General features: G+C 38.4%; 2 protein-coding genes across 4 annotated transcripts; one reads left to right on the top strand and one right to left on the bottom strand.

Moving 5' to 3' along the window:
- The first annotated feature begins 1,342 nt into the window (after nucleotides 1-1,342).
- On the top strand, nucleotides 1,343-7,833 carry serpine3 (serpin peptidase inhibitor, clade E (nexin, plasminogen activator inhibitor type 1), member 3). Of its 2 annotated transcripts, XM_079619151.1 has the most exons (9): nucleotides 1,343-3,129; nucleotides 3,886-4,167; nucleotides 4,310-4,543; nucleotides 4,868-5,098; nucleotides 5,214-5,412; nucleotides 5,493-5,593; nucleotides 5,698-5,784; nucleotides 6,511-6,594; nucleotides 7,484-7,833. In XM_079619151.1, exons 2-9 carry the CDS (start codon nucleotides 3,903-3,905, stop codon nucleotides 7,531-7,533), a joined length of 1,251 nt encoding a protein of 416 aa, XP_079475277.1. In that variant the 5' UTR covers nucleotides 1,343-3,129; nucleotides 3,886-3,902; the 3' UTR covers nucleotides 7,534-7,833. The 2 variants fall into 2 exon arrangements, with proteins under 2 accessions (XP_079475277.1, XP_079475276.1); XM_079619150.1 differs by lacking the exon at nucleotides 1,343-3,129 and having other exon boundaries at nucleotides 3,755-4,167; nucleotides 7,484-7,831.
- Nucleotides 7,834-9,618: 1,785 nt separating this feature from the next.
- Nucleotides 9,619-25,705, bottom strand: ints6 (integrator complex subunit 6). Of its 2 annotated transcripts, none has more exons than XM_079619148.1 (18): nucleotides 25,243-25,705; nucleotides 25,079-25,156; nucleotides 24,547-24,696; nucleotides 21,889-21,978; nucleotides 21,364-21,547; nucleotides 17,398-17,523; nucleotides 16,948-17,096; nucleotides 15,535-15,687; nucleotides 14,563-14,695; nucleotides 14,361-14,455; nucleotides 14,159-14,269; nucleotides 13,855-14,070; nucleotides 13,342-13,468; nucleotides 12,977-13,119; nucleotides 12,712-12,883; nucleotides 12,231-12,569; nucleotides 11,805-11,898; nucleotides 9,619-10,447 (listed from the first exon to the last, which is right to left on the bottom strand). In XM_079619148.1, exons 1-18 carry the CDS (start codon nucleotides 25,351-25,353, stop codon nucleotides 10,354-10,356), a joined length of 2,565 nt encoding a protein of 854 aa, XP_079475274.1. In that variant the 5' UTR covers nucleotides 25,354-25,705; the 3' UTR covers nucleotides 9,619-10,353. The 2 variants fall into 2 exon arrangements, with proteins under 2 accessions (XP_079475274.1, XP_079475275.1); XM_079619149.1 differs by having other exon boundaries at nucleotides 12,231-12,566.
- Nucleotides 25,706-26,712: the final 1,007 nt, after the last annotated feature.

The raw sequence follows: 26,712 nt of genomic DNA, 5'->3' as shown, positions 1-26,712 counted from the left end.
TTGTCCTTTGTCTGCTAGTTGGGTTTCAGAAAGGGCATTCTAGGTCAATCCGGTATTTTCTTAGTTCTCTAGCGATGATTGCGGATCTCTTCCCCAGTCTATCTCTGGTTGCTCTATCCATCAATGTGCGCACCTTCCATGCGCCAAAGTTCATAGTTCTTTGTTTCCGACCGCAAATGGTGATCCTTTTGGACGTGGTAATCCAGTCAGGAGGTTTGAAGCAGGCTATTGTTAGGGCTCCTTATCGAGCCCCTTCCCCACATGGGGTGAGCAGAGTGGATCCTATAGAGGGCTGCTCAGTTGTGGGTGGAGCTGTGGTTGCAGCGCTATTGACAAAACAGATTTGGCAAACTCTCCAGTGCGTATTTGTGTTTGCGCTCTGGAGAATGTCAAATGTTTCTATTTACTTCTAATCTGTCAATAATCGCATGTTGTCTGAGTAAGTACTCAATTAGAATTTTATGTTATATAGGCTAATGTAGTATGAATATGGATAGTATGAATGAAATTTGGACGTACTACATCTGCCATGTTGTTATGCTCACGTGACCTACCAGCTTCAGTTGCATCGCTTCCCTACCATTCATAAATCCCCTCCTGTGGCCTCATGGGATAGTAAGTGTCCTGCAGAATCTCGGCGGAAGTATGTCATCTAGTGAATTTTTGCCTTCTGTTTTTCTAATACATATTCGGACGTACTACTCATTTGTAGTTCTGTTTTCACATACTATATAGTAGGGAAGTATTTGATTTCGGATGCAGCATAGAGTGTTTTTGCAGTGGTGAGCAATGTAGCCAAATCACAGAAAAGTTTGTTGAACCATCTCATTAACAACACAATGTAAATAAGAGATTCATTGTGCAGTGGATACAACTTGATTGATTATAACAGAAATTTGTGAGATCGCGATGAACTGAGATGAGTGACAATGTTTTTTTTTATATAAAGGGAGTGATTTCTTCTTGGCTATATAATTCATTCAAACATTTTGTTTTTTATACTGCTAAGAGGACCAACAGCCAATTACACGCTGCAAAGTTTTGGAAGTGACAACCACATATAAATGCGGGATTCACTCTCGAAATTGCAATGATTGACACACAGCACAGGACAAAAATATGTATAAAAAAAAGAGATAAGAAAACCAATATGCATTAAGAGCACTAATTTCAGAAGCATCCTCATTGATTTGATTTTGGAACCTTTATTTGATTTGATTCTGGAAATTAATTATAATATTAATAAGTAAATATGGCTAATTGCAAACACAGAACTGTGGAAATGTTGTGTCTCTCCCACTTGCCCCTGCCTCTATCTATTTGCAATCCTTCTCCACTACTTAATTGTGAGAATGTAATGCTGAATTTAGTATGTCCAGGCAGCAAATGTCACACAGTGATCTTACACTTAGGATTGCCCAGTTGTAATTTTTTTTTCCATAAAGGACTAAATATAGTGTCAACTTGTAATGTTTTAGATGTATATATTTTTTTATTTTAATATTTTAGTCCATCAATAGCCTATTTGGCCCATGATCAACCTTCTGTATTAAAAAAAAAAAAATCATAGCAAATTTTAAATATCTGACCATCAAAATGAAAGAGGAGTTGTTTACTTTGGCCGCCATTCCTTTGGGTGCATTGTCCTTGCTCAAGTGACCGTGACTTTCCCATCATCATTTCCCATCTTAAAAATTCAAATTCCATGGTCGGAATGCTGGAATTAAAGAATCTGTCTTCTCCACTGACTGCTGCCAAGTTAGCTCTACTAATTAACAAGCCTTCTGATGGGCACGATCCAAATACCTGATGCTTACTAACCATTTCCCGGTTGCAATTTACCATGGGAAAAATGCGTCTTCAATCCATTAGGGTAATTTATGGAAACTCCAATTAGATCTGACTTTGACAATGTGAAAATACAATAGTTAAATATAACAATTTCTTAATTTTATAAAGCAAACGTGACTGCTTTTCAATGTTTCACAGTGACCCTGTTCAAAATATTAGGGTCAGTCAGATTTATTTTTCTCTTGAAAGAAATGAATACTTGTATTTAGCATTAAACTGATAAAAAAAAGTGACAGTAGAGATTTTTACATTGTTCAAATAAATGTTATTTTGAACTTTCTCCATCAAATAATCCTGAAAAAATATGTATATTTTAATTGTGATAATAAGAAAGATTTCATGAGCACCAATTCAGCATATTAGAATGATTTTTGAAGGTTCATGTGACACTGTTTTACTGTATTTTTTTTATCCAATAAACGCACACTTGGTGAGCATAACATTTCAAAAACAAACAAAAAAATCTTACCAACCCCAAACAATCAAAAATGAGTAAGAAGTGTTGGTTACACTTTATTTTAATGTGTCCCTGTTACAGTGCAATTAGACAAGAACTGATTAATATTATTTAGCTAGCCTATGTAGGCTACTTACTATAGGGTTAGGGTAGGATGAGGGTTTTGTTTAGAGTTAAATGTAATTATGCCTAATTTATAGTAATTAGGCTACTATAGTAAATACATGTCATGTGTAACAAGGACACATTCAAATAAAGTGTTACCGAAGTGTTTAAAAACAAATGGCCAAGCAAATGCAGATGTTCAGTAAACCTCACAACGTGCATTAGCCTACATGAGAATATTAAATATGAAATTGCATCTCATGCAAAAATTCTGATGCAGCATGTTTGCCATGTGTTCCTGTGCAGCTCGGATGGCATTTGTCACTCCATCAAAAGAATAAGCTGCTTGTGCAATGACTTCCTCTCTCTATTATATGTGTGCGCGCGCGCGCCTTCTTTTCGAGTGCGGATTTGCTGTTTGGGCGCATGCCTCCCTCTGCCTGGCTCCGTCCTTATAGTGCCGGGCGGGAGGCAGGAATTCTGACCGAGTGGTACGGACATCGCCGCCAGAGACCACAAACACGGACCTCTCCCTTTAAACAAGGTCTCATGATCGACAACTCTTCAACTCTTTCAATCAGTTGTCCTGGCGTGGAGGATCAGTGCGAACGCACTTCTTCATTCACTTAAAGCAAAGCGCGTGAGTGACAGTGACAGTGGAACTGAACATCAGCATCTGACACGACTCAAGGAATCCACAGACGACGAGCCGGCATGTGAGAAGTTTTATCAAATATTTTAATTCAGTTATATACTTTACTTTTAAATAAATAGATTTTGATAAATCAATATATTTAAATGTAATAAAGATTTATGTTCTGTTCAGATGTTTAATTTGACAATTTCTGCATTGTGGTTGACGCTTTGCAATTTGTTTTGTGTTTTTAAAATTATATGAATGCTCTGGACTTAAATTTAAAGTTCACCCAAATATGCTAATTTCCATCATTTACTCACCCTCATTTTGTTCCAAACCTGACATCAGATAAACATAGAAGTTATTTTGAGAAATGTCTCAGTATCTTTTTCGCCATACAATAGAAATCAATGGTCACCAAAACAAACATTCTTCAAAATGTCGTCTTTTTTTGTGTTCTGCAGAAGAAAGTAATGTTTTGGAACGGCATGAGGGTGAGTAAAATATGGCAGATTGTTAAGATTAACCAAACTGCAACTGAAAAGTGAGTGATAGAAATTTTAATTAATTAATCAATCATCATCATAATATAAATAAAAAAAACACTTGAAAAATCATTGAACAGCTCTTTCGGATACAACCAGACTGAAATATATCAAATTATTTCAACAAATGATACATTTTGCTGTTTGGTAAAAAAAAAAAAAAATCAGAAGTTATGCAAGATTCAACTCATTTTTTAAAGTAAGTTTAAAACATCCAAGTTGATTGTACTTAAAAATTTAAGGCGGCAACTTTTTCTTGTACAGTGTTCCTGATGGTTTTATGTTTGCAGATTTTGACCTGTTGATCATGCATCAGCTGTCTGTGATTTCCCTGTTGGTCTGTCTGTGGCTGGTGGAGCGCTGCCGTGGCAACAGTAGCTTGGGCAACAGCCTCAATGATCTACACACTCAGTTTGGTGTCAGCCTCTACCAAACGCTCACAGAGACAGAGAACAACTCCAACCTGATCGTGTCTCCAGCCAGCGTCTCATTGTGTCTGGGACTTCTGCAACTAGGTGCCAGGGGCAACACTTTAGCACAGCTTGAGGGAACTCTGGGATATGATGTCAATGGTAAGAGCAACACACTTGTAATCTGCATGTTGGTGTCCCAAACAGCTAGTGCAAAATTTAAATCAGCAATGCCTGACAACCTGCCTACCTTTGTCCAATACTGGAAGAGGAAACGTATGATGATACTATGGTCTTCTTGTAGATGCTCGTGTAAAGGACATTTTGTCTCGGCCACAAGGAGACCTGGGTAATTCCAGTGAGGGGGTGCGTCTTCAGCTTGCCAATGCCTTATTTGTCCAGAGTGGTGTGAAACTCCTGCCAGAATTTACCCAGCATGCCTTGGGATGGGGTAATAGTAGTCTACTGAGTGTAAACTTCAGTAATCCCAACTACACTCAAAGTCGGCTACAGCAATGGGCACGTTACCAAAGTAAAGGTGAGTGCCGTACCCTAAAACCACTATGATCATCATGATTTATATGTCAAATGTCTTTAAGTGATGAATAAGGCATATCAAAAGATTTAGGATCTTTGTATATGAATAAAAAAATGGTTAATAATATAGTTATGTTAATATAGTTAATATTTTTTATGTAAAATTAAATATTTATTTGAATTTAAATGATAAATTATTATGAATTTCTAATATATGTAAATATATATTTTGTAAAACTAAATATTGATTTCCATTTAAATAGTTGTATTACACATGACACTAGTATAGTTTTTTTAAATGATGTAATTATTCTGATTTCTAAAGCGGATGAGTATCTCCAGACAAGAGCGGAGCAGCTTGGGTCCGGTGAGACCCAGGAAGAGGCCTCCGGGCGAGACAGTTTGCTGCACATTGCTCTTCTGAGCACGGTGGTGTTTCATGGTGCCTGGCAGAAACAATTTCTCTTCACTGAGACTCAGAACCTGCCCTTCACCCTCTCAGACGGCCGCACAGTCAAAGTGCCCATGATGTACCAGTCAACCGAAGTCAATTTTGGTAAGGGAAGGAACAAAACAAACACCAGTTAGATGGAAGCCTATCAGAATTATATTGGAGGTTAATTTATTTTTTTAAAGAAAGTTCCCTCACTTTACCTGTCCACCTGTCTCAGGGCATTTCCGACTGCCTTCAGAGCAGGAATACACTGTGCTGGAGCTGCCATACCTGGACCGCTCCCTCAGGCTACTGGTGGTGTTACCCGGAGACCGGAAAACCCCTCTGTCACAGCTGGAAAAGCAAATCACGGCCCGTGCTGTGGGACTGTGGGATACTGGATTAAGGCGCACTAAGATGGATATATTTATGCCCAGGTAACGTTAAAAAAGATTCTATGCAGTTGGGATTCAAAATGAATAATATTATTTATATCCAGGTCTTGTGTGTATTTCAGGTTTAAGATGCAGAGCAGGTTCAATCTGAAGCCCGTTCTCCAATCTCTCGGTATCTCTGATGTCTTCAGTCCCTCAGCTGCTGATTTTAGAGGAATCTCAGGTTGGAAAGTGGGACTGAAAACAGTTTCAACCAATCACAGATGTTGAGAATATCTTCAGTTGAAATTTCTCTGTGAAGATTAAACCTGTTTAATATGTCTACAGATGGGGAAGGGCTTTTTGTATCAGAGGCTTTCCATGAGGCAAGAATAGAGGTGACAGAGGAAGGGACAAAGGCAGCTTCAGCAACAGGTATGTGGTATTTTGCTTGCTGAAAAGGATTAGTATGGAATTTTAAAAATAATATAAATGTTTAGGAATACCTCTAGATATCAAGTAGTCTGTTTAATGATAATGAAGATGATCCGATCTTACGTTGACATGCCAGCATCATGTTATAGAATCGGAGACATTGAGGTTTCTAATAGAAGTCATGTTACACCTGGAAAGTCACGATAAAGTGGAAGTAGTGGCAGATCTTTTCTTCTTGTGATGTACATCCAAGAGTGACAGATTATTGGGTGAAAAAATGTATGACGGACTTGCTTCTATGGTTTTACTGCACTAAATATTTTAAGTCTTGCATACGTCACCAGAGAGAAGTCTTTTTTTCCCCAGAAGATTGAGTTATGACATTTTGATGAAAAATTTAAAATGTAAATAAAAAAAGAAACATACACCATGAGATCGATGACATGCATTAAGAAAAAAGGGTGAATTTCCCTTGTTTATCTTTTACAAGAGGACAGAGATGATTGTAATTTATTGACAGCCCGGATTTTTTTTTACTTTAAGATGTAATGTCTGTTTTATAAACTCAACAAAGCTACTCCCTCCCTGGTGTGTGTGTGTGTGTGTGTGTGTGTACCTGCTTGAGAATCAGTTGTACTCAACAGATGGGATATAGTTGAAGAGTCTGATCAAGCGAATCCACTGGGAAATAATGACAGAACTTTCTTTCTCCATCTTTCTTTTTAGCGATGGTGCTACTGAAAAGATCCCGTTCAGCAGTTTTTAAAGCAGATCGACCGTTTCTCTTCATATTGCGACAGATCAATACAGGTAAATACTAGAAACTTTAATTAGTATTCAAGGCATTTTTTCCCCATATTCAATAAAAAATACAGTAAAAACATAATATTGTGGAAATAATATAATTTAAAGCAACACTAAAGAAGATTTTTTACCTTAAAATAATGTTTCCAAAATCGTTTCAGTGGTTCATCAAGTCGTAACAGGGTGAAAGGCTCTTCTGCCTTCGCTTTGCGGTCCTTTATCTGCTATAACCACACTATGTAAGTTTGCCAGACCGGGTCGCGTATCTTTAGTTCGAATGAGACATAAGAAAACTACAAATTTGATTTGCTTTATGTCAAGCGTTACAATAGTCATTATTTTGTTTTTCTTCGTTTCTGATGTCGCAATACATCATACTTTCATAAAATCAAACATCATACTCTACCTTGTCTGTGGAGTGTGGACATCATTCATTCCATAGCCAGTGCTGGATAAACAGCGAGTGTGCGTGCGACAGTAGGCTGCGGTAGGCTCAATTATTTACGACAGCAATAATGGTCAATTTCGCTTCCAACCTGTAGGGCGACCGCAAAGGAAAAGTTATTTAGTGTTGCTTTAAAATACATTTCTATTTGAATGCATTTTACAATGTAATTTATTCCTTTGATGGTGAAGCTGAATTTTTAACTCGTCTTCAGTGTCATATGATTCTCCTGAAATCATTCTTATGCCAATTTAAGAAACATTTCTTGTTAAAAATGATTAAAAATTATATATTTTTCCACAATTCTTCGATGAATAGTATAACAGCATTTATGTTTGTAACATTATAAATGTATTTGGTTTAATGAGTCCTTAATGAATAAAAGTATTAATTTCTTTCATAACAAATCTTACCGTTTTGAAAATTCATTTGTGGGCTTTTATTCCACAGGTTCGTTGCTGTTTATAGGTCGGGTTCTGAATCCAGCTGAGATGTCTTGAGAAGATCCATGCAATCACAACTGCTTCAAATTATGAACACACACTTGGCAAAATCATACAAATGTATATTAACTCCACACACCCCTCCCTCCTCCTTTATGTGGGGAGGGAGGGGGGGAGGTGAGAGGAATATTTGAGGACCATTAGGAGGGTCCAATGACACTTCAGGAAGAGGGACGAGACTTTTGTACATATTTGTAAATAAAATTTTATTAAATCAGGCTCTTTTGCACTTCACAGCGTCTGCTGTCATTTTTCCCCCTCGCCTCTACCCTCAATAAATTTCCTCATTTCTGATGGAAATATTTAGTTACTCTTCTTTTATTACTTTAATCCAAGTGCTGTTTCCACACATAATGTAAAAAGGCTATTGGATCACAATGTGGCATTTAAGATGCAAAAATATAACATCAAATAATCCCCAATAGGATTGCAAATTCGCATGGGAGTTAAATTTCAGGAATAAAAGAGCTCCGACCATAAAGATAACACAGTCCATGCTTAACTTTCCCCACCAGCGTTTTTGAAAAAAGTTGCCAGCCACTGCCAGCATATTTGATCATTTTCACAAGTTTCATAGCCACCAGAATATTTTGTATGAATATCTGAAAATGCAATAGGCCTACGTCAAAGGAGAGAACAGACTCGCTTAAAAATAAATAAATAATTCAAGCTTCATGCGTTAATTTTTTTAAATCAACATTTGTGGGCAGGTTTAATGAAAATAAAAGGATCATTTTGAGGAAAAACCTGAGAAAATCACGTAGTCGTCAAAGATTACGTCTGGATCATAGGTCTGGATGGGATTCACAACTATGATCAAAACATTATAGGTCTAGATGGGGTAAATCGAGTCGCTCAAAATCCCCAAAAGCTGTACAGTTCTACTCGCCCTGTGTCAAAATTTCCTTCAATAACATTCGGCAGTTTTGATTGATATGCTGTTTAATGTTGATGGCATTCTTTTTTTCACATAGGATATCGCTTCATCGCCTGTGTTTTGTACAAGATGTTCAGTACTCTTTCAGAAGATGTCATAGCCCCTCCTACCGAATAAAAGTGTAAAAACACGAAGTGTTAAAATTCCATCAATGGTGGGGAAAGAGTTAATTTACAGTTTAGCAGTCACAAGTAAGATATACCAAGGGGAATATACTAGGCTAGCATTCCACAGGACAAATGCATTCCCTCAAACATCGATTATTTTTTAGTTCTATACTTTTGGTGGTCTCAGATTTGGAGCTCAAGACACATTGTCAACTAATAAATAACTTTGGGCGTTTTAGTTTCTGATCTCACAAATTTCAATAGTTAGATACGTCTGTTGCATATCCCCGTGAGTTAAGTTAAGATCTGTGGTTAATAGATAAGGGGGAAAAAAGCATTGAGCCACTTGAATACTTCCCTGCAAACTATAAAAAATAAATAAAAAATAAAAAAACAATGAACATGGTAAGATTTACAATCCTTTTAATGACATTGTGCCACTGAGAAATTAATGACAGAAAAATGTCATTTATTTACATGACTATTCACAGTGTAAAATAGACTTTATTCAAATACATACAAAAAAGGCTTTCCACCAAAACATTCTCTTAAATAATATTTTCAATGTCACCATGTACAATATATACAGCATAATAAAAATACTTTTTTTTTTTTAAAGAAGCCACAGATTTATCTATAACATTTATGATGAAGATTTGGTCCCTACAGGGTGCAGGGTTAGGAGGGTGAGACGCACAAAGACCAAAAGAAGCAAAGAGATAGAAAATTTGGCAGTAATGTAGGAATACATTAGCAGCAACTTCCCATGTCAATGAATAAGTGGCTCTAGACTTATCATGGATGTTTAAATATCAAATTTACATCGTTTGTATCTTTCATTATTATATTCTTCTGGTTGTTACTTCTGTAAATCAAATTTGGTTACTTAATCCAGAACTGTCATTTGCAAATTTCAGCAAAGATATCCAAGTTCATATACGTGTTACAGTCCTTATTCCATGTTCTGAAACCCAGATGACTTGAACCTCTTTTGCTAGAGGCAATGTTATCAAAGCCATGTGGAATATTGATGTGTGGTTTTTAAGAATGAAAAAAAAAAAGTTCAAGTAACAATTTTTTTCATATATAGATAAGAGCTTTTTTAGAATATCAGGAAAACAAAACTTCAGAAAGATGTTCCTCTGCTGCCAAAAGCCAAATCTTTTGCAACGACATCATTCCTGAGATGAGTTATTTTATAATCAATGATTTTTGGAGTGTACAAGACTACATTTAATTATAAAACCTCAATGTCACTCAAACCTCCAACATTAAAGAATTGCTTTGTAACTCGCCTTGTAATGGTGGAGAATATTGCTGATTAAGATCTACTTTCCAGTAAATAATCTTGTCTGAAACTGAATGCAGCAGTGAGATTGCAGAGACACTATTCTCGACTGAAATTAAAAACATGTTTATATTGGTGATCAATGCCACGTGTCGAAATGTCACAGGGAACTGTGGGGGAAGAATACAAAAATGCAAATGATATGAGGCAGAATCCGATGCCATTCAACCAGTTCTCTTTGGCACAATTAGATAGGAAAAAAAACATCTAAGAAAAAGAAAATGAGCAGTGCGTTTATGACCATCTGACATAGAAACATTCCCATATCCCCCCAGTCCTGAGGTTTAGAGACAACCCATCAAGTCCTCATCGATAAAATCAGCTTCAATACTGATAAAAACTGTGGAGACACACGAGTCCCAAGTAACGTTACATAAATAGTGCAGATCTGTGCGCGAGTATTTCAAGTAGGGCAGATGGAGTGCTCAGAAACCATCCAGATGATTCATGCTGTTGGCTCTTAAGTGAATCTCCTCTAAGAAGTTCTCCAGCTGCTCAATCAAGACCCTCTTCTTAAACCTGTGCACGCGCACACAAACAAACAGACAATGTAATTCATTAGTAATTCGATATATTAATAGAATTGTAGCGTAATTTCTATGGCTTAATGCATTGGAAGTGCAGACATTTGAGTTCGCACATTAAGCCCAAAGTACACTTCAATTTTGACATGAATGCTTAGGCCAGGGGTCACCAAACTCGGTCCTGGAGGGCTGCTGTCCTGCAGAGTTTAGCTCCAACCCCAATTAAACACACCTGAACCAGCTAATCAAGCTCTCACTAGGCATACTAGTAACTTTCAGGCAGGTGTATTGGATCTGGTCGGTGCTAAACTCTGCCCTCCAGGACTGAGTTTGATGACCCCTGGCTTAGGCATACGTGCAGCAAACATGTACCGAAAGTAGAGGACTCGCTCCCTCAGTCAGAATCGAGGGGTCGAAGGTCTGTCCAAATAAACTTCCCTCGTCCACCAGAAGTTAAACGCACTTCAAAATGGTGGCGGGGATTCCACCGAGGGGAAGTGCTTAGGGAAGTTTGCGAATGCATGTCGAAAAGTGAAGTAAAACGCAGGCAATGCACGCACCTATTGTTGCGTCTCCAGTAGGGATGAGTCGCGATCTTCGAATAGCGCGCAAAATTCAATCATAAAATAGCTTTTTCAAATATCGTTATATTTTCACGCAATTCCAATGTGTTCTGCATAATTGGTGCTGCGCCTACTGTCACACATGGTGCAGCAGGGTATTTTCCTGTCGGGGACACTAGGTGTCGCTAACATGAAACCCCCTACTGCACGATCTAGGCTACCTGCATTGCTTACAGTGTAAACAAACAACAGAAGAAGAGCATTGTCATGAAGAAGAGCATTGTCGTGACGGTTAACTCTGCGACCAAACAACGAGAAGAAATATCCCCGTCTGGCAAAGTTAGGAATCTCCTACTTGAGTGTGCCTGCGGCTTCTGTGCCATCCGAGCGGGTGTTCTCCGCGGCTGGATTAATTGTTAATAGGTTGCACTCGCATTTCCTCCCAGAACAGGTTGACATTCTCTTTTTTTTAACAAGAATATGACATTTGCCTAAGCGTTAGACTATGAATACGAATAGTTACATTGATTGAAATTAATTTGTTTAAAAAGTAGGCTATGTAGGACATGTATCCTACTGCATTTATTAAATTTTTTGATCTAACGAGCATTTGGTTTGACAATATTCGACTTTTGCTCCTCGATCGTCATTCTACGCTGAAAATAAATTAAATATCATACACTAAAAGTATATCCTATTGTATGCGTAGATTTTTCTTATACAGATTTTACAAATACCAATATGTAGTTAATCTACTTCAAAAATTTTAATCTGGAGAAAGGAGTTTACCTGGCAGCCTCTTTGATTATGCTTTGCAGGAAGATCAGACGTGATTCCAAACTGCCCTGGATTTGCTTGAGGAGGTAGAAGATTTTTTCATAACCTGCGTTAAGGACCATGGGAGGTAGAAAGATTTAATGTATGTTGTCATGAGCAATATCAAAAAATTATTGTAAAACCACAGGAACAAATGAATTTCAAATGAATACAAACAGAAATAACAAAATGGAACCCAGCTGTAACAATATTACAGATTTTCACATGTAGCCAAAGACGCCAACATGTCCAGTTGATTTCACAAGACAAAGCGTTGGTGGGAGACCACTCCTCCTTCGCTTATTGGACGCCATCCAGGAAAGAGCATCAAGAGAGGAAATGGAAACACTTGAGCAGTATTTAGTTGCAGACATCTGCAACGTGCGTGTTGTTACTTACGTCTTCCAGGTTTCCGGATCTCCTTGGTGATGAGCACTCGGAGTTCAGAGTTCAGCTCCTGGCTCTCTTCGTTTCTGATTTTCTTCAGTTCGCAGGGGGAAGGGTAGCGGCACGGGGCCTCCTCTTCACCCTCACTTCCCAGAGAGAGCTCGCTCTCGCTGGACTGGCCGTTCTCCTGAACTCCATCCTGCTGGTTCTCAATCTCATCTGATTGGAGGTGGTTCCTTTGCTCGATCGGTTCAGACTCTGGCACAGGACTCAGCTCGTTGTCCGAGTTGTTGTTTGACTCGAGATGGTTGGTGATGTGGTTTTCCAATTCTGTGTGATCATTATCTGCTGCTGTGTTGGATCAGACATAAAACATGCAGAAGTAAAATTGGAGCTTCCATGTTTTAGACACCAAGGAACCAGAATTAAGTGGGATGATTGTCACACCTGCTACTAAAGGTTTTTTTTCTGCATGAGTTTATTGGTTACTTACTTCTGGGTGGTGTTTTGGGAGGTGTATATGCCCGTCCTGGCCGAAGCAGTGGAGACATACAGCGCCTGCGTTTGGGGGCCCCTACCCCAGCAGGACTGCTGGACTCTCCAGGACGTTTGCCTTTGCCTTGAGTGCCAGTAACAAATTCATCTGCCTCATCCACCATCATCGCCTGACATGACATGAAGAGAAGAGAAAAAGTGCTATTTGCCTGAAAGTCAAATCTGTGTAGTGCTTTTTTTGAAAGCCTGAGATCTAAAATTACCTTCTTGTCCAATTTGAAGGGGTTACCAAAAGTGTGCAGACGTTTAGGCTGATCGGGGTCTGCCTCTCTCAGAGGGGACGGGCAATGCTTCAAGAAGTCCTGATAATTGCCCATCTGAGCTATAGGCACACTGTGAAGCTGATCTAGAAAAAAAAAAACATTGATTTGAAGTTACATAATGTTTTTCTTTTTTTTTATTACCAAAAAAATGGCATCATGAAATTAATCTTTACATATCACAAATTTAAGTCAAAGGCTTGCAGTTCATTCGGAAATCAAACTAAATGTAATTGAGAGAATCGGCCAGACATTCAAAAAACTGCTCCACGGAAATCAATAACAATTTATGGCTCTCTGAGCATTACCTTGATCTTGTCCTTTCAGAATGCAGATGCTAGAATGCAGAAGGTTCCGCCTCATGCGACTCAGCTGGTCCAGCAGATGAGCTCTTGGGATATCATAGGGGTTCCGCAATCCTTGTGGTTTTAATGCCTGTGTTGTGAAAGAGGATAATGGAAAAAATTAGGGATCTGAACGGACCATGGATCATTTGTTGAACAATGCCCGGTTGAAAAGTTGGTTATGCATAAAAAATGTGATTCTAAAAAGCAAATGTTCCATATATCCTCAAAACACTCAGTCAATTCCAGCCTTTTAAACATTAAAGCAACACCAAGGAACTTTTCCACTGAAACGATTTTGGAAACATTATTTTAAGGTAAAAAAAAATCTTCCTTGTGTTGCTTTAATCTCACACTAACTTGATTTAAATTTAGAGAGGTCATAAATATGTGTATTCTTTATGGATCTCCTGGTCTTGAGCACATGAAAACAGTACAAAACATCTACAAAGTGTGCAGTAGTGTACATGCACGCACTTTATTCAGAGCAGCTAATTGAAAGCCGGCAAACTCCTTGGTGTTTGCCTCCATTGGCAAAGCTGGCCCATCTCCTATGATACTTTGCAGCAGCTGTGTGAAATCCTTTCTGTGGGCCAGAGAGAGGGCAGAGCTTCTGCAGCGAAGTTTAATTCCACCTTCTGGCACCGCCTTTTTCCCTACTGATGCACACACTCTGTCTGCCTCGACCTTCGTCTGTAATTAAACACAATTTAATCATTCATAACTTCATAAAGCACTTTTAAGAACAAAGCCTTTAAAAACAAGCTATATTAGTACACACCTGCTGACTGAGCTTTTTGAGGTAGGACACCACACTGTAGCTGAGGCCGTACTCCATGTTGTCAGCCAACAGGTTTGGAGCTCCCATCATTCTTAGTGCTTTACGCAGGGCCTTAAAGAATCAGGATGTAGAAAAAAAGATTTTTTTTTAATATAAATACTTTTATGATGTTAAAATGAACATGAGTGATTCCATTACTTACAGTGATGTAGTAGGGTGGCATTGTTTTAAGATAGTTTTCAAAAGATTGTCGCCACTTCGCTGGAGGCTTGAACTTATGCACAGTAATCAAGTCATCTATAAATGCATGAACAGTTATGTGACTTATATCCATCAACAATCAAAGAAAACACAAAAGCAAATACAGTGTCAAACTCTGATAAGATGTTACTAATGACACTTACCAAGCAAAGGCAGCACAACAGGGTAGTTATAGGGCATGACAAACAGGTTGACACAGGTTAGAGCTGTGCTGGCCTTCAGATAGCCAAATGGCTGCCCGAGTTCCCCGTATTTAGCACTATTACACACAAAAACCTGAGAGAGAATAAAACGTTACAGCAATAAACGTTCAGCCATAGTAGGTGCAAGTTAGTGAATTCTGAGGGTGCTTTCACACTAGCACTTTTGGTGCACACCTGGGTTCGATTGATGTCAGAGTTTGGTTCTTTTGGATGATGTGAACGCTGTTACATGTACGCACCATACCCTAATCCGCATAAAAAGGGAGTAGTGTGTAAAGCTGCGACTGCAGGGTCCTGCAACTAAATCTGATATCAAAACTTCTCAGTGATGAACTGTAATAAATCCAAATATGGATCTCGATTGTTGTTTGCGGTTGTGGTTGCTGAATAAATGCACTTAAGCAACCTGTGTGAAAATACTAAATCTTTTTTGTAGCTGTTTTAATAGAAAAACATTAATGTAATTTGGAATTACTATTAGGGATTTCATTTGAGGAGAAGTTTCTTGTTTTACCAGTTTTTTTTTAAAGTAGACAGTGTTACTTTATATGATAAATAGCCTAAAATAAAGTTGACATTCTCTTGTAATGTAAAAATAAATTCCTCAAATTAACAGGAAAAAGAATAAGATTAATTGAAAAAAGCTGACAAAATTAACTAGTTCTCACTCATTTTCCTGAAAAGCGTGACTGACTAAGCAGCAGAGGTAAACAGCTGCTGCTTTGTTTATGAAAATGCACCACGGTTCAGACACAAATACTACAATGAACAATCCAGTGAGGGCAGGGGGGAGAAATCAAACTCCGGCTTCAAACAGACCAGGCAATCGAACCAAGTGTGAAAGTACCCTGAGTGAACATACATGTTCCCCGATTAGCATGTATGGCACTAAAATACTGATTCTAGTAGTACCTGCCAGCAGGTGTGCGGTGATTTCCTCTCCAGTATATACTGAGTGAGCGGGGAAGGCTCTAGCTCGTACTTGTCAAAGGGCACTTTATCAACCACCATGGGCTCTGAATCCACACATGAAAACTTGACTTGTGGGTGAGATGCACGTGGAGGCTGCAGAGGAACACAGGCAACTGAGCAGACGGCACACTTACAAGTTTACATTTCACTAGAAAGAAATACAGCATTTAACATACCAGCATCAAAGGCCATGTTCATGGCAAACTCAAGAGTAATAAAATGTACAATACCATAGTCATAATAAAAATTATATTTCAATTAATTGTATATAATCATTTACATTACACTATAAAAACCTGGAGCATGTACACATTACATTAGATATAAAAAGGACTGAACCGATGGTACAGCATACTAGCCTGACTACTTCCTACTTCCGCTAATTTCATTTCGCTCCTGTATTCAGTCTGAGATAGCGCCCTATCTTTCAGTTTTCCACCGGCCTTCGGACAGCCGGGCCAATCAACGAACAGAGGGCGGGCTGAGAGCCGTGACGTAGACGCTAAGCGCAGAGTTTTACATTGTAGGTTAGAGAAATCGAAAACCGAAACGAGACGCAATTCGCTCTGTTATGAAGAACCAGTGTCGCCACTCCCACCACGCGCTGTGCGTAGGGAACCAAGAGCTGAGGAGGCACCAAAAAAAAAAATAGCGTTCCGGGAGTCTCCCGCATATTGATAGCGGCTCACTGATGCCCGTGAATTAGTTAAAATCTCCGGAATCTAGAGCGAGCGCGCCCGCGAGACAGAGACTGTGCTCCAAACCGCGTAGCGCGTGCACGGCAGAGAGGGAGAGAGAGCAAGAGAGGCGTGTGTGCCTCATGAAGCTTCTCGGGGTAGAGGGCATCATAAAGGAATTATGCTAAGGGCACTGAAATGGCTAGCAGCGGCACTGGCTGTGTTTAAAAGATCTAATCCTAAATTTGAGAGTTGGCTGCAAATATTTTCTTGTTTCACTCTGTCAAAAATAAGTTTAGAGGTAGTGATTGTACCGTGGATGCGTAGATTAACGACGCATAATCTGCAAAAGTCGTTTACAGCCATGTTCACTCCGGTATTTCGCTCGCATCATCATGTGTTTACAGTGCAAGTTCGATCATAGATTTGAGTTCGATGCATGATGTCTGTGGTTCGATGCGGTTGTACAGGCGCATAACATACGTCCTAACTAAACTTATCTGATTGGCTTACGGGTAACCAATGATTTTAAACTTCAGACAATCGCCCCCTAGCGAGAGAGAAAACACTTCTCTACTATGCCATTCCAGACTCTGTCTACGAAGCAAAGTGAAGTAGCAGAGTCTGGTATTACCAGGCTAACACTATACACAAATTGAAACCAATTATCTCGTACCAAAGTAGGAGAATTCTGGTCAGGCCAAAAGGACTCCGGGATAGGCCAATGGCCAACAGGAACACCAGTTTTAGGGTTGGGTCTGACATAGATCAACTTATGACAGCTGTGCCAGGATTGAGGTCCATACTTCATCTCTGCTGGACCATCTGGAAAAAAACAAACAGTAGTGTCATGAATAATGGCTTGGTTTAGATTTTTTTTAAAGCATACACTACCGTTCAAATTTTTGGAGTAAGATTTTTTTTCCTCTGTTTTGGGAAATATTTTTTTTTTCAGCAAGGAACCACCAAATTGATCAAAAGTGACAGTTCATTTTCCATAGTTTAAAAAGATTTATTTTTCACAATATTACAGTTTTATTGCATTTATGATCAATTGATAATTAGATTTATCATTAATAGCTGCTTTACTGCAATACTTCTGAAAACAAGCCTGGTCCTCCTTTACCTTCAGTAGGTGGAGGATCAGGTCCCGTCTTCTCAAAATTGATGACGACACCACTCTGGATCTTCTGCACCAGAGACTCCAGGCACTGGTTCAGCATTCTCTGGGAAAACACGCTGTACGAGCGGCCTAAACGGAGCGGGAAACAAGTTAAATCTCACGTCAGATGCAATTGAACTGAGTGCTTAAATGTACATTTAATCCACTGCTATGCATATTTGAAGTAAATGAACACTGTCTGCTTTAAGATTAAATGGTTTACTGTGGCTTTTTTTCTTTGTCAGTTCACTGCCAGACCAAAGCTATTCACATAAATCTGCACACACACAGTAGCCACCTTATTGAGTTTAGTATTTTATCAACATGAGGACAGACTGTTCTTTTTTCTCTCTATAGTAAAGTTTAGTTTGTCTCCATTACGCAGATGTATTAGTCAGCACACACACGTGTCCAGTAAAATCTACCCTTTAACCACAATTCTCTTCAATTCAAAATTCAAACACTTTCACAGCACTTAAACGTCACCCAATAGGTATGATTGACATTTACTCAACAGTTAGTTGCCGAGGGAAGGCTTGGTTGACTAAATTTTGATCAGTCAGTTAATCACAGAAAAACAACAACAACAACTCTGCATGACAATTCCTTTGGGCAATTCCTGTGGTGAAAGATTGCTAAAGCTGGTCCATGCGGTGATATGCCGGGCAGGATATCCAACGTGTGGGAACATTTCGACAATGACCTCAAACATGACTTGCAACATGCACGTAGTAGCCTAATGTTAGCCACTTTACATAACGGCACACTCTATCGTTAACATCAAACTAGATAATTGTGCGCTAATAAGACGAATATCCAAGTGTTTGTGTGGAGTGTAGAAGCTACATTAGTACCGCACATATTGCACAACATGTTTAACTTCACTTCCACGTCCATGCCATTAGAGCGCATCTTCTCAAAGGCCGGCTTAATTGTGAGCAAGACAGAGCTAACTTCTCTCCGACAATGTAGACAAACGTATGTTCCCTTCTCATAATAGGAGAAGACTGAGATCAGAGGAAAGAAAATAGTGATGAGTCAGATATAGGCTTGAATTAATGATAGAGTCGACAAGGAAAAGCTTTAGTCGACAACAGCCCTATTAAAGAGTGACCCAAATCTACATTTTCTGTAACCCCAAAGCTAATAAATTCTTTTTTAAATCCATAAAGTCTTTTTCAAAATTTTATTTTAAATGCAAAGACCTCCTTTGTGATCTCAAACATACTTTATCATAAATAATTCTCACACACACAATAATAAATATAAAGCATCTAGCATTAGAACCAATAAACATTGCCAGTCTACTTAAAGGGCTAGCCTACTTCTAAGCTGAGAAAATGGGCTTTCAATAAAACTTGGCTGCCTACGCAGTAGAAATGTGAAAAAAGAAAATTGAAATATGTGCCAAAGTCAAATTCCACCTTGCTTTAGAAGGAATTTAGCAATAATTTAGCGGGATTGAGTTTCTTTTGGTTTCCAGTGGAGGATTCAGCTCGTTGTAAGGCAGTAGCTAAAGGCAGCAAAGAAACGTAAATATGGAGAGGATGACCACAAACACTGTTTTAGGCCGATGGGAAAACTGAAAGAAACTGCTGTTCTGTCACACCCAACAACCCCCCGAAGCAAAACGCTGTTGCGTGCAGGAAAGAAAGCTTTTTTTACCATTATGCGGTTTAAAGAATAGACATTGTATGATGCAATTTTCAGTGATGAACCTACCCTTACAATAACTGATCTGTTAAACCCTCTGTTGATCTGACTGTCCGTAGATGGCAGATATAAATGCAAAAGTATAGGCCAATCTATTTTCACGAAAGCCCTGGAACTGTCAAAAGTCTACCGGATGAGGAGTTTTGAATTTCTCGGTCCAGGTAACACTGTGACCGAATAAACATTATTCAGGGCTCGACATTAACGCTTGTCCCTTCAAAAAATCCACTTCTCCCGGACAAGTAAAAGAATTTGACTTGCCCGACCGGACAAGTAGCCTGATTAGAACATCAATAACAAAAAAAAAATAACAAAAAAAAACTAGGGAATCACTAAAACGAGACAATGATTCTGATTTTTTTACATTTATTGTAAGTTGCGATCGATAGTGAATAATAAATGTATTACCGAGTTGCGCTGTTGAGGCTCGCGCAGGAGAAATCTAAATAAATGAACGCAGCAAACACAAAAGAAACTCAGTTAACAACATACTGCCAATAAAAATTCAAAATGTGGAGTTTTTATATTCTGAACATATGTTAAAAAGATTAGTTCACTTTCAAAAAATGTTTTGCTTTTAATTTACTCACCCCGATGTCATCCAAGATATCAATGTCTGTCTGTCTTCAGTCGAATAGAAATTAAGGTTTTTGAGGAAAACATATAATACCAGGATTTTTCTACACAGAATGGACTTCAATGGCAACCATCTATCCCAATGTTCAAAGAAGTTTCAAATGTCCGTCTCAATTCAGCTTCAAAGTCTCTAAACGATCCCAGTCGAGAAATAAGGGTCTTATCCAGCAAAACGATTAGTCATTTTCTAAAAAACGATATATATACTTTTCACGGGCACATCATACGTCTAGGTTATTTGTCTGTGTACTCTGGTTCATAAAGGTAGGCAAGGGCGAAAAATTCGTCGAATTTTCTCCTCCAACTTCAAAATCGTCCGACATCTTTGTTTAAATTTATTCTTTTTTTTTTTCTTGTGAAAAATTTATTTTTAGAAAATTACGAACGTTTCGCTGGATAATACCCTTCTTTCTCGACTGGAATCGTGTAGAGACTTTGATGCTGCATTGAGACTGACATTTGGACCTTCTTTGAACATTGGGATAGATGGTCCTCAAAAACCATACATTTATTTTCGACTGAATAAAGAAAGACATGGATATCTTGGATGACATTATTTGGGGTGAATAAATTATCAGCACTTTTTTTTTTAAAGTGAACTAATCCTTTAAGCAACCTCACACGACGAGTGTTGTTTTCCTGAATACCACCACGATTGAAAACGAAACATTGATTTCCTACAACAGTTCAATAAACAGTAATAATTAAGTCACTTACATTTTAGATGCAATATTGGCTGCTTTTGTTCGGTTTCAGCAGCGAAAATAATTCCAAACAAAGATCAAGGGAGATCTCACAGCAACACTCAACCGTGTTTTCATTACTGAATGATTCAGCATTTTGAACGAATCAGTTAAGTCAAAGATTCACTGACCCATTCATAAACATCCATCTCATTCTTGAATAAATGAGCTGTTTTAACGAATCGTAATCAATGTCTCACTCAAAGACGGTCGCCTGCCGCCACCTACTGGCGGTTTAGTGTTATGTTTAAAAGTAGTATTCTTTCCAACATTTCTTATATTATTATCAATTTCATAACATTATTTAATGCAATTGCACTTTTTCAGTGTAAATTATTTAATTTGATCAGCCCTACAAAGGGTTACAGCCCTATGGTGTCTTATTCTAAATAATGGAATTTATTTATCAAATTTAGGAATTTAAAGTGAAAGATGAAGCATAAATTTAATAAGATTGGGGGAGGGGATGCCCTTTAAAAGATGCAGATAATATAATATGTAGATTTAAATATATCAAAGCTGATGAGAATATTGCTGCAGAATAATTTACAACACAAAAAAAAAAAATTCCGGACAAGCAACTTTTTTTACTCTGACACGTGAATGACAGATTTACTTGTCCGAAGGACAAGCACATGAAAAGGCTTAATGTCGAGCCCTGATTATTAATTTTTATATATACTACCAGCATCGTAACAAAAAGCAGGTGGAAAATCTGCGAAGTTACACTTTAATTTGAGTTTATTTTTTAAAACATGCAGTCCATAACCTTTTCTATTCTACACCTTTGTCGTTCGGTGATAAAAATTTCACTTAAGTAGTTAAAACGCATACACACCCCCGGTGACCTCACACATGGGTGTAATAGGAGAAGAGTCGAGAGGAACTCCACCCAATGGTTCAGGGTCAGGAGAGGAGTTGCCTGGAATGCGGAGCACTAAAGAGAAGAGTCGCTGGTCCCATCTGAAGGGCTCTTTGGTCAGCTCACTGCCAGGCAATGGTGTTGTCAGAGGTAAATGCAACTGGAGCAGAGAAAAAGGATGAATTAATTCACATGTCAGAACATAAATGGAAAAATCCCTGGGGGGAAAAAAATTCCTGTAGGAGACACTGACTTGACTATTACTAATTTTTTCAAACTAGAGACTGTTACTTTTACAGATCTGCAAGTCGTACTGTTAAAGAGAACAACGGAAGATAGATATGGGAAGGAAGGAGCAAACTATATCAAGAGGAAAACGTTTAATTGAAGAAAAAAACATGCAGGGGATAGCAAGCACAAAAGAAAAATAGGAAACACATGACTAGACAGGATGCTATCATGAGTCCTCAAGTCCGGCCCATACTGACACACATGACCCACCTCATCTTGCACCCCAGAACTGCTGGTCAGCTTGCTGCCATCAGTTATGGCCAAAATGATAGCTGGCTCCAAGAAAAAAGGGTTTCTACCCTGCAAAACACGAGACAAAATAAAAATGATAAAATAACCATAAAAACTAAGCACCTACAGTGGAGCTCATTAGACAAAGGCATAGCTTCATACACCCACTCTTTTTGATGTTAACACACTGACTTCATTATACGAATCTAAAATATGACATCTATGCACTGAAAAAATAACATACTCAGTTAAATGCTCCGCTCTTTCAATGATTAAACTAAATTGTATCTTCAGCACAGTGCAGATTTTATGGATGAGTCATTTCTGAGGGTGCTTTCACACCTTCCTTGTTTAGTTCGGTTGAAATCGCACTAGAGTTCTTTGTTCCCCTTTGGTGCGGTTCGTTTGGGCAGGTGTGAATGCAGCAATCGCACTCGGGTGCGCACCAAAAGCAGACAAAAAAAAAAAAAAAAAAAAAGTACCGAGACCTCCGCGGAGAGGAGTGGCACTGGTCACTTTCAAACGAACTCTGGAGCGGTTTGTTTGTTTGTGGTGAGAACGTGATCTGACCTAGGCTCGAACAGACCCAACTGCCAAAGAACTGCGCATTTTTGGGGTAAACCAGCTGCCGTAATCAGCGGCCCTGTGCATTATGGGATGAGGACTAATGTTTGTTGACAGTTTGCACTTTTAGCATGGCAGCTCGTGGACAAACTTGTGAGGTGGTGCGGAGGCTCATAGAAATTTGGTCTGATGACCGTTAGGTCATCTCACAAGAACAATGAAATATTCACTTTGTTTAGAAAACAGCTCAGGAAAAGAGGGTTTCATAGATTCTGTTGGAATTTTCCCACACGTTAATTCTGACCAATTGAAGTGCAGTTATGGAAATACGTTCAAGACACCAAGACAGCCAACGAGTGTGTGACTTCATTTTGGTTAGTTTCATCAAATGATTCAGACCAGAGCAGTGTGGTGTGGTGTGAAATTTATAAATTTTTCGCCCATGGTCCGGACCAAATTAACCTAACAACAGATGTGAAAGCACCCTGAAACAAACATGTAAACAAGAAATAAAAGATCCATTACTATGCAATTACAATAATAGAGGTTTTAAGTCTAAATTTACCATAGGCAGAGGAGAGATTTAATGACCCCATTTTTCTTGTCTCATGTCACTACATGCAGCTCTATTACATGCCAATAATAAAAGTAGAGACCGAATTTCTCTAAATCATAACTGAAGCATATTTTACAAATTCTTTTCATTCCAAAAAAAAAAATGTAAACAAAAAAGCTGAGGCCCATAGCATGAAGCCGATTTATGTAGCTAGCCACAGTAGCGTGCTGTTTCAGTTTAGTTTGTGCCAAAACTGGGTTTTAGGCACCATGAAAGCGGCTCGGCTTTTAGCAGTGTTCAACTCTGTAGCAACTTACGCTCCACGGACAACCTGCTCCGGGGCAGGATATGTTCTGGGTAAGAGATCGCAAATCAGAAGGTTTGCTGACCAATAAGCTGTAAGCAAAGTGACACAGCTCTGATGCAATGAAGTTACTCCCACTTTCTCTTCCCCAAATAAAAGGTCATTACATAGATTTTTTTTAAGACAAAATCTGGCTTTTAGTGATCATAATTTTTTTATGATTTATATAATTATTATACCCTTTAATCCATGAGACATGAGAAAATTTTAGTTTAACGATTAATACGCACTCAGTTTAAATATTTATAAATACATACAAAACCATAAATAAGCAAAGAATCAATAAAGCTTTAAAAATTAAAACGTGAGCTTACATGTTCATCAACTATATAAACTTACATGTTAAACTATATAAACCAACTTCACAACGTTCCCTTGTACTGATAACGCAAAATGTTTTCTTTTAGTTGTCCTCTTTCATGGACAAGGTTCTTCTAGCTGTAAATGCATTTATATAATTTCTTCAATCTCTTAATCTTCAGCGGAAGATAAATGAATTGCGCTGACTCTTTTGTGAGAAGTGAATAAAGTTTTTTTTTTTTATATATTTTTAAGGCATATGATTGGCTGTTTGCTACTGATGTTACGCTTTCAGGTGAACAAATTCCATGAACTCAGGATCAAAATCTGAGTAGAGGAAGTTGATGATCAGCGTCATTACACAAACAAAGCTTAACCGGATTGTTTTGGTTTGTCAACGTAAAACTAATCCTGTAACCCAGAGGTTGTTCAACTACCACAAAAAACAAAATATTTGTGGGGAAATTTTGGCATACATTGCATTTTCCCAGCTCAACATGCAGAAATACAAGAACTGTCCTCTAGAATGCTAATGTTTTGTAAACAACATTGTTGAACAAAAGTTGATTTTTTTTTTTTTTTTACAACGAATGAACTAAAATGACACTCAACCTGGAACAATTTAAACTAGAGCACACTTTCACAGCATAATCGAGGTTCCACTTCAGTTAGTCATCCCCTTATTTGCATCCACGATGCAGTTTACGTATTACTACAGTGTGTCACCAGGGGCCCTTGGGATTGTGTTGGCACAGTGTGAGCCTATTGAGTGCTTGTTTAACTGTGATATGTTGGGGATGGGCTCATGGGGTTAGGCCACAGACTTTATACCAGTCCCTGGTTTATAACATACCTGTCCATAGTTGTCTATCCCCGAAACTAATCTATTGAGATTGAGCAAATCAAAAGAGGTCCTTAAAGACTGGCCGATCGATGTCAATCCAACTGCTTGCAGGTTCCTCAGCTCGGTCATAAAAGTGGCATGACTGTCCTTCCATCCGGCCTGAAATATCAAGACACAGCAAATGATTAGTTATGCTTCTAAAGAGATCATCACATCCCTTCAGGCAGACACATTGATCTGAAAATGGCTGAGGCAATAATGTAAAGAACAGTGAGGAGTCCGCTCTCTCTGGGTGAGAAAACTAAGTTAGGTTAGTCCCCTATCTCTCTTTCCTCAATCAAACAAACACACACACACACCTCTCTGCTGCCACACTGAACAAAATGTCGGCCATGTTTAAACACACAAATTCATGCTGGGCAGAATGTTTTCAAACCACAATTTTAGACGTGGTGTTTTGAAATGCAAACAGACGAAGCGAGTGATTAAAGTGTCTGGAGTGAAATAAAACCAGTTTGGAAAGAAATGTAAGAGTTTGTACCTTAATTCCAGCCGGTGCTTCCTCGAAACTCACTAACATGTATCTGTCTCCCCTGCTGGCCGGATCTCTGCTCCTCAGCTGTGGAGAAAAGTAGATGGAAACGTAGGTTTGTTGTAAGTTTTCAGTAAAGTAAGAATATGGAGCAGAGACGTGTATTCATTTACCTTCAGGAAAGTCTCAACTGCGCCCTTCGCTATGTCCAGATAGCTAGTGCCCAAGTGGGAGCGCTGGTTCATGGAGGCGGACGTGTCTATCAAAAAAAGTAACACGGGCATTGTGTTGATAATTGCCCCTTCTACATGGACCGAGTGTCAGTGCAAGCGGACAAATGCAGAGAAATCTTTTGTTCGCCTCCTGTCGCTGCTGTCAGCACGCTGCTAGCCGGCTAATGCTAACTGTCTCGCGCATTCTTTCTGTCAGAGTGTAACTGTAGTTAGTGGTGAAAGATCGATGCCTTGTAAACTTAAGCAAACCTCAGACCCTGGGGGGGGAAGGTTGTTGATTTACAAGGGAAACGGGTGTTGTTGCTGTAATTTGAAAGAAATGCCTAACTTTTATCATGGTAACTTTCTGTTTAGTTTACGTCCATGACTATCCTCACTCTGAGATCTGCTCGCGGGCTGCAGTGGTTTTATTCTGCGTTCAGCACTTGACTCCGCCCCCCAAGCCCTGTCCGAGTAGCGTGCGTCAAAGCGCCTCAGCTGATTGGCACCTGAAAATCAATCGTTAGCATATTCTAAAAAAACGAAGCTCATCGGGAGCATGCGCATTTGTAAATATATTTTTTGGGATTGCATTCACATTAACATTGTACATGCACTTTCGTTCAAATGCAGATACTGAATTATGCATACAAAAATAAATAAAACATTTATAAAATAAATACTATGTAAAGCTCTCAGACTTTTAACGTCTTTATAGATTTTTTTATTCAAAGAGTCTCTACTAAAAGTACAGTTTATGTATACCTCTTTTTCAATTTATGTAAATACATATTTGCTGGATAAAATCAGTTTATACCAATTTATATATTACATATACCCACCTTTCCATATAAAGAATTACAATAAGGTTCAACCTTGGAAAGTATGCATAGAAGTACACGATGTAGTGACATTTATTTCTGTTCTATGTTTTTTTATTTGCTAGTAGTTGTTGGTCTTTGGAAGCCCGCGCTCTCTTTATACAAAGTGATAGACAACATGAACTTCTTAGAAACAAAGATCGAAACAACAGAATAACAAATGCATAACGTTACCAAACATTATGAGCCAGCATGTGCATTAATAACATGTTTATTGGTCACATAATCTGCTAAATGATTTGGGATATAAAAAAAAAACTCTGAGAGAACACTTGCAAGACAAAATTCATTAAGGGATGCAGACATTTAGTTAGGCTTTCTTGTAGAGATAAGAGAATGAACAATAATTCTGTGGTGTCTGTCTGTACATGATATGATAAAGCCAAACTATAAATAGAACAATTTTCACTCTATGTTTTTATAGTTTAGACCCAAGTATTATTTAAAAATGTTGAGGAAAAAAAAAAAACAGACTAAACTAACATAAAGGATTAAATTATACAGGCATTGAACAAATAGCACCGTTGTACAATATTTGGTCCAATTAAAC

The sequence above is a fragment of the Phoxinus phoxinus genome, assembly GCF_949152265.1.
Source record: "Phoxinus phoxinus genome assembly, chromosome: 7".
Lineage (NCBI taxonomy): Eukaryota > Metazoa > Chordata > Actinopteri > Cypriniformes > Leuciscidae > Phoxinus > Phoxinus phoxinus.
Note: the sequence above shows the minus strand (reverse complement) of the source record. Positions and strands in the feature narration are given on the sequence as shown.

What these genes read in the sequence shown, in the direction of transcription:
- serpine3 (XM_079619150.1), top strand. Translation starts at nt 3,876, where the DNA reads ATGTTTGCAGATTTTGACCTGTTGATCATGCATCAGCTGTCTGTGATT. An exon ending in GGCACGTTACCAAAGTAAAG is followed by an intron (nt 4,544 to 4,867) that starts GTGAGTGCCGTA and finishes TGATTTCTAAAG; the next exon opens with CGGATGAGTATCTCCAGACA. An exon ending in ATGGATATATTTATGCCCAG is followed by an intron (nt 5,413 to 5,492) that starts GTAACGTTAAAA and finishes TGTGTATTTCAG; the next exon opens with GTTTAAGATGCAGAGCAGGT.
- ints6 (XM_079619148.1), bottom strand. Translation starts at nt 25,353, where the DNA reads ATGCCCGTGTTACTTTTTTTGATAGACACGTCCGCCTCCATGAACCAG. An exon ending in AAGCACCGGCTGGAATTAAG is followed by an intron (nt 24,697 to 25,078) that starts GTACAAACTCTT and finishes TTGATATTTCAG; the next exon opens with GCCGGATGGAAGGACAGTCA. An exon ending in AATTAGCTGCTCTGAATAAA is followed by an intron (nt 13,469 to 13,854) that starts GTGCGTGCATGT and finishes TTCACAACACAG; the next exon opens with GCATTAAAACCACAAGGATT.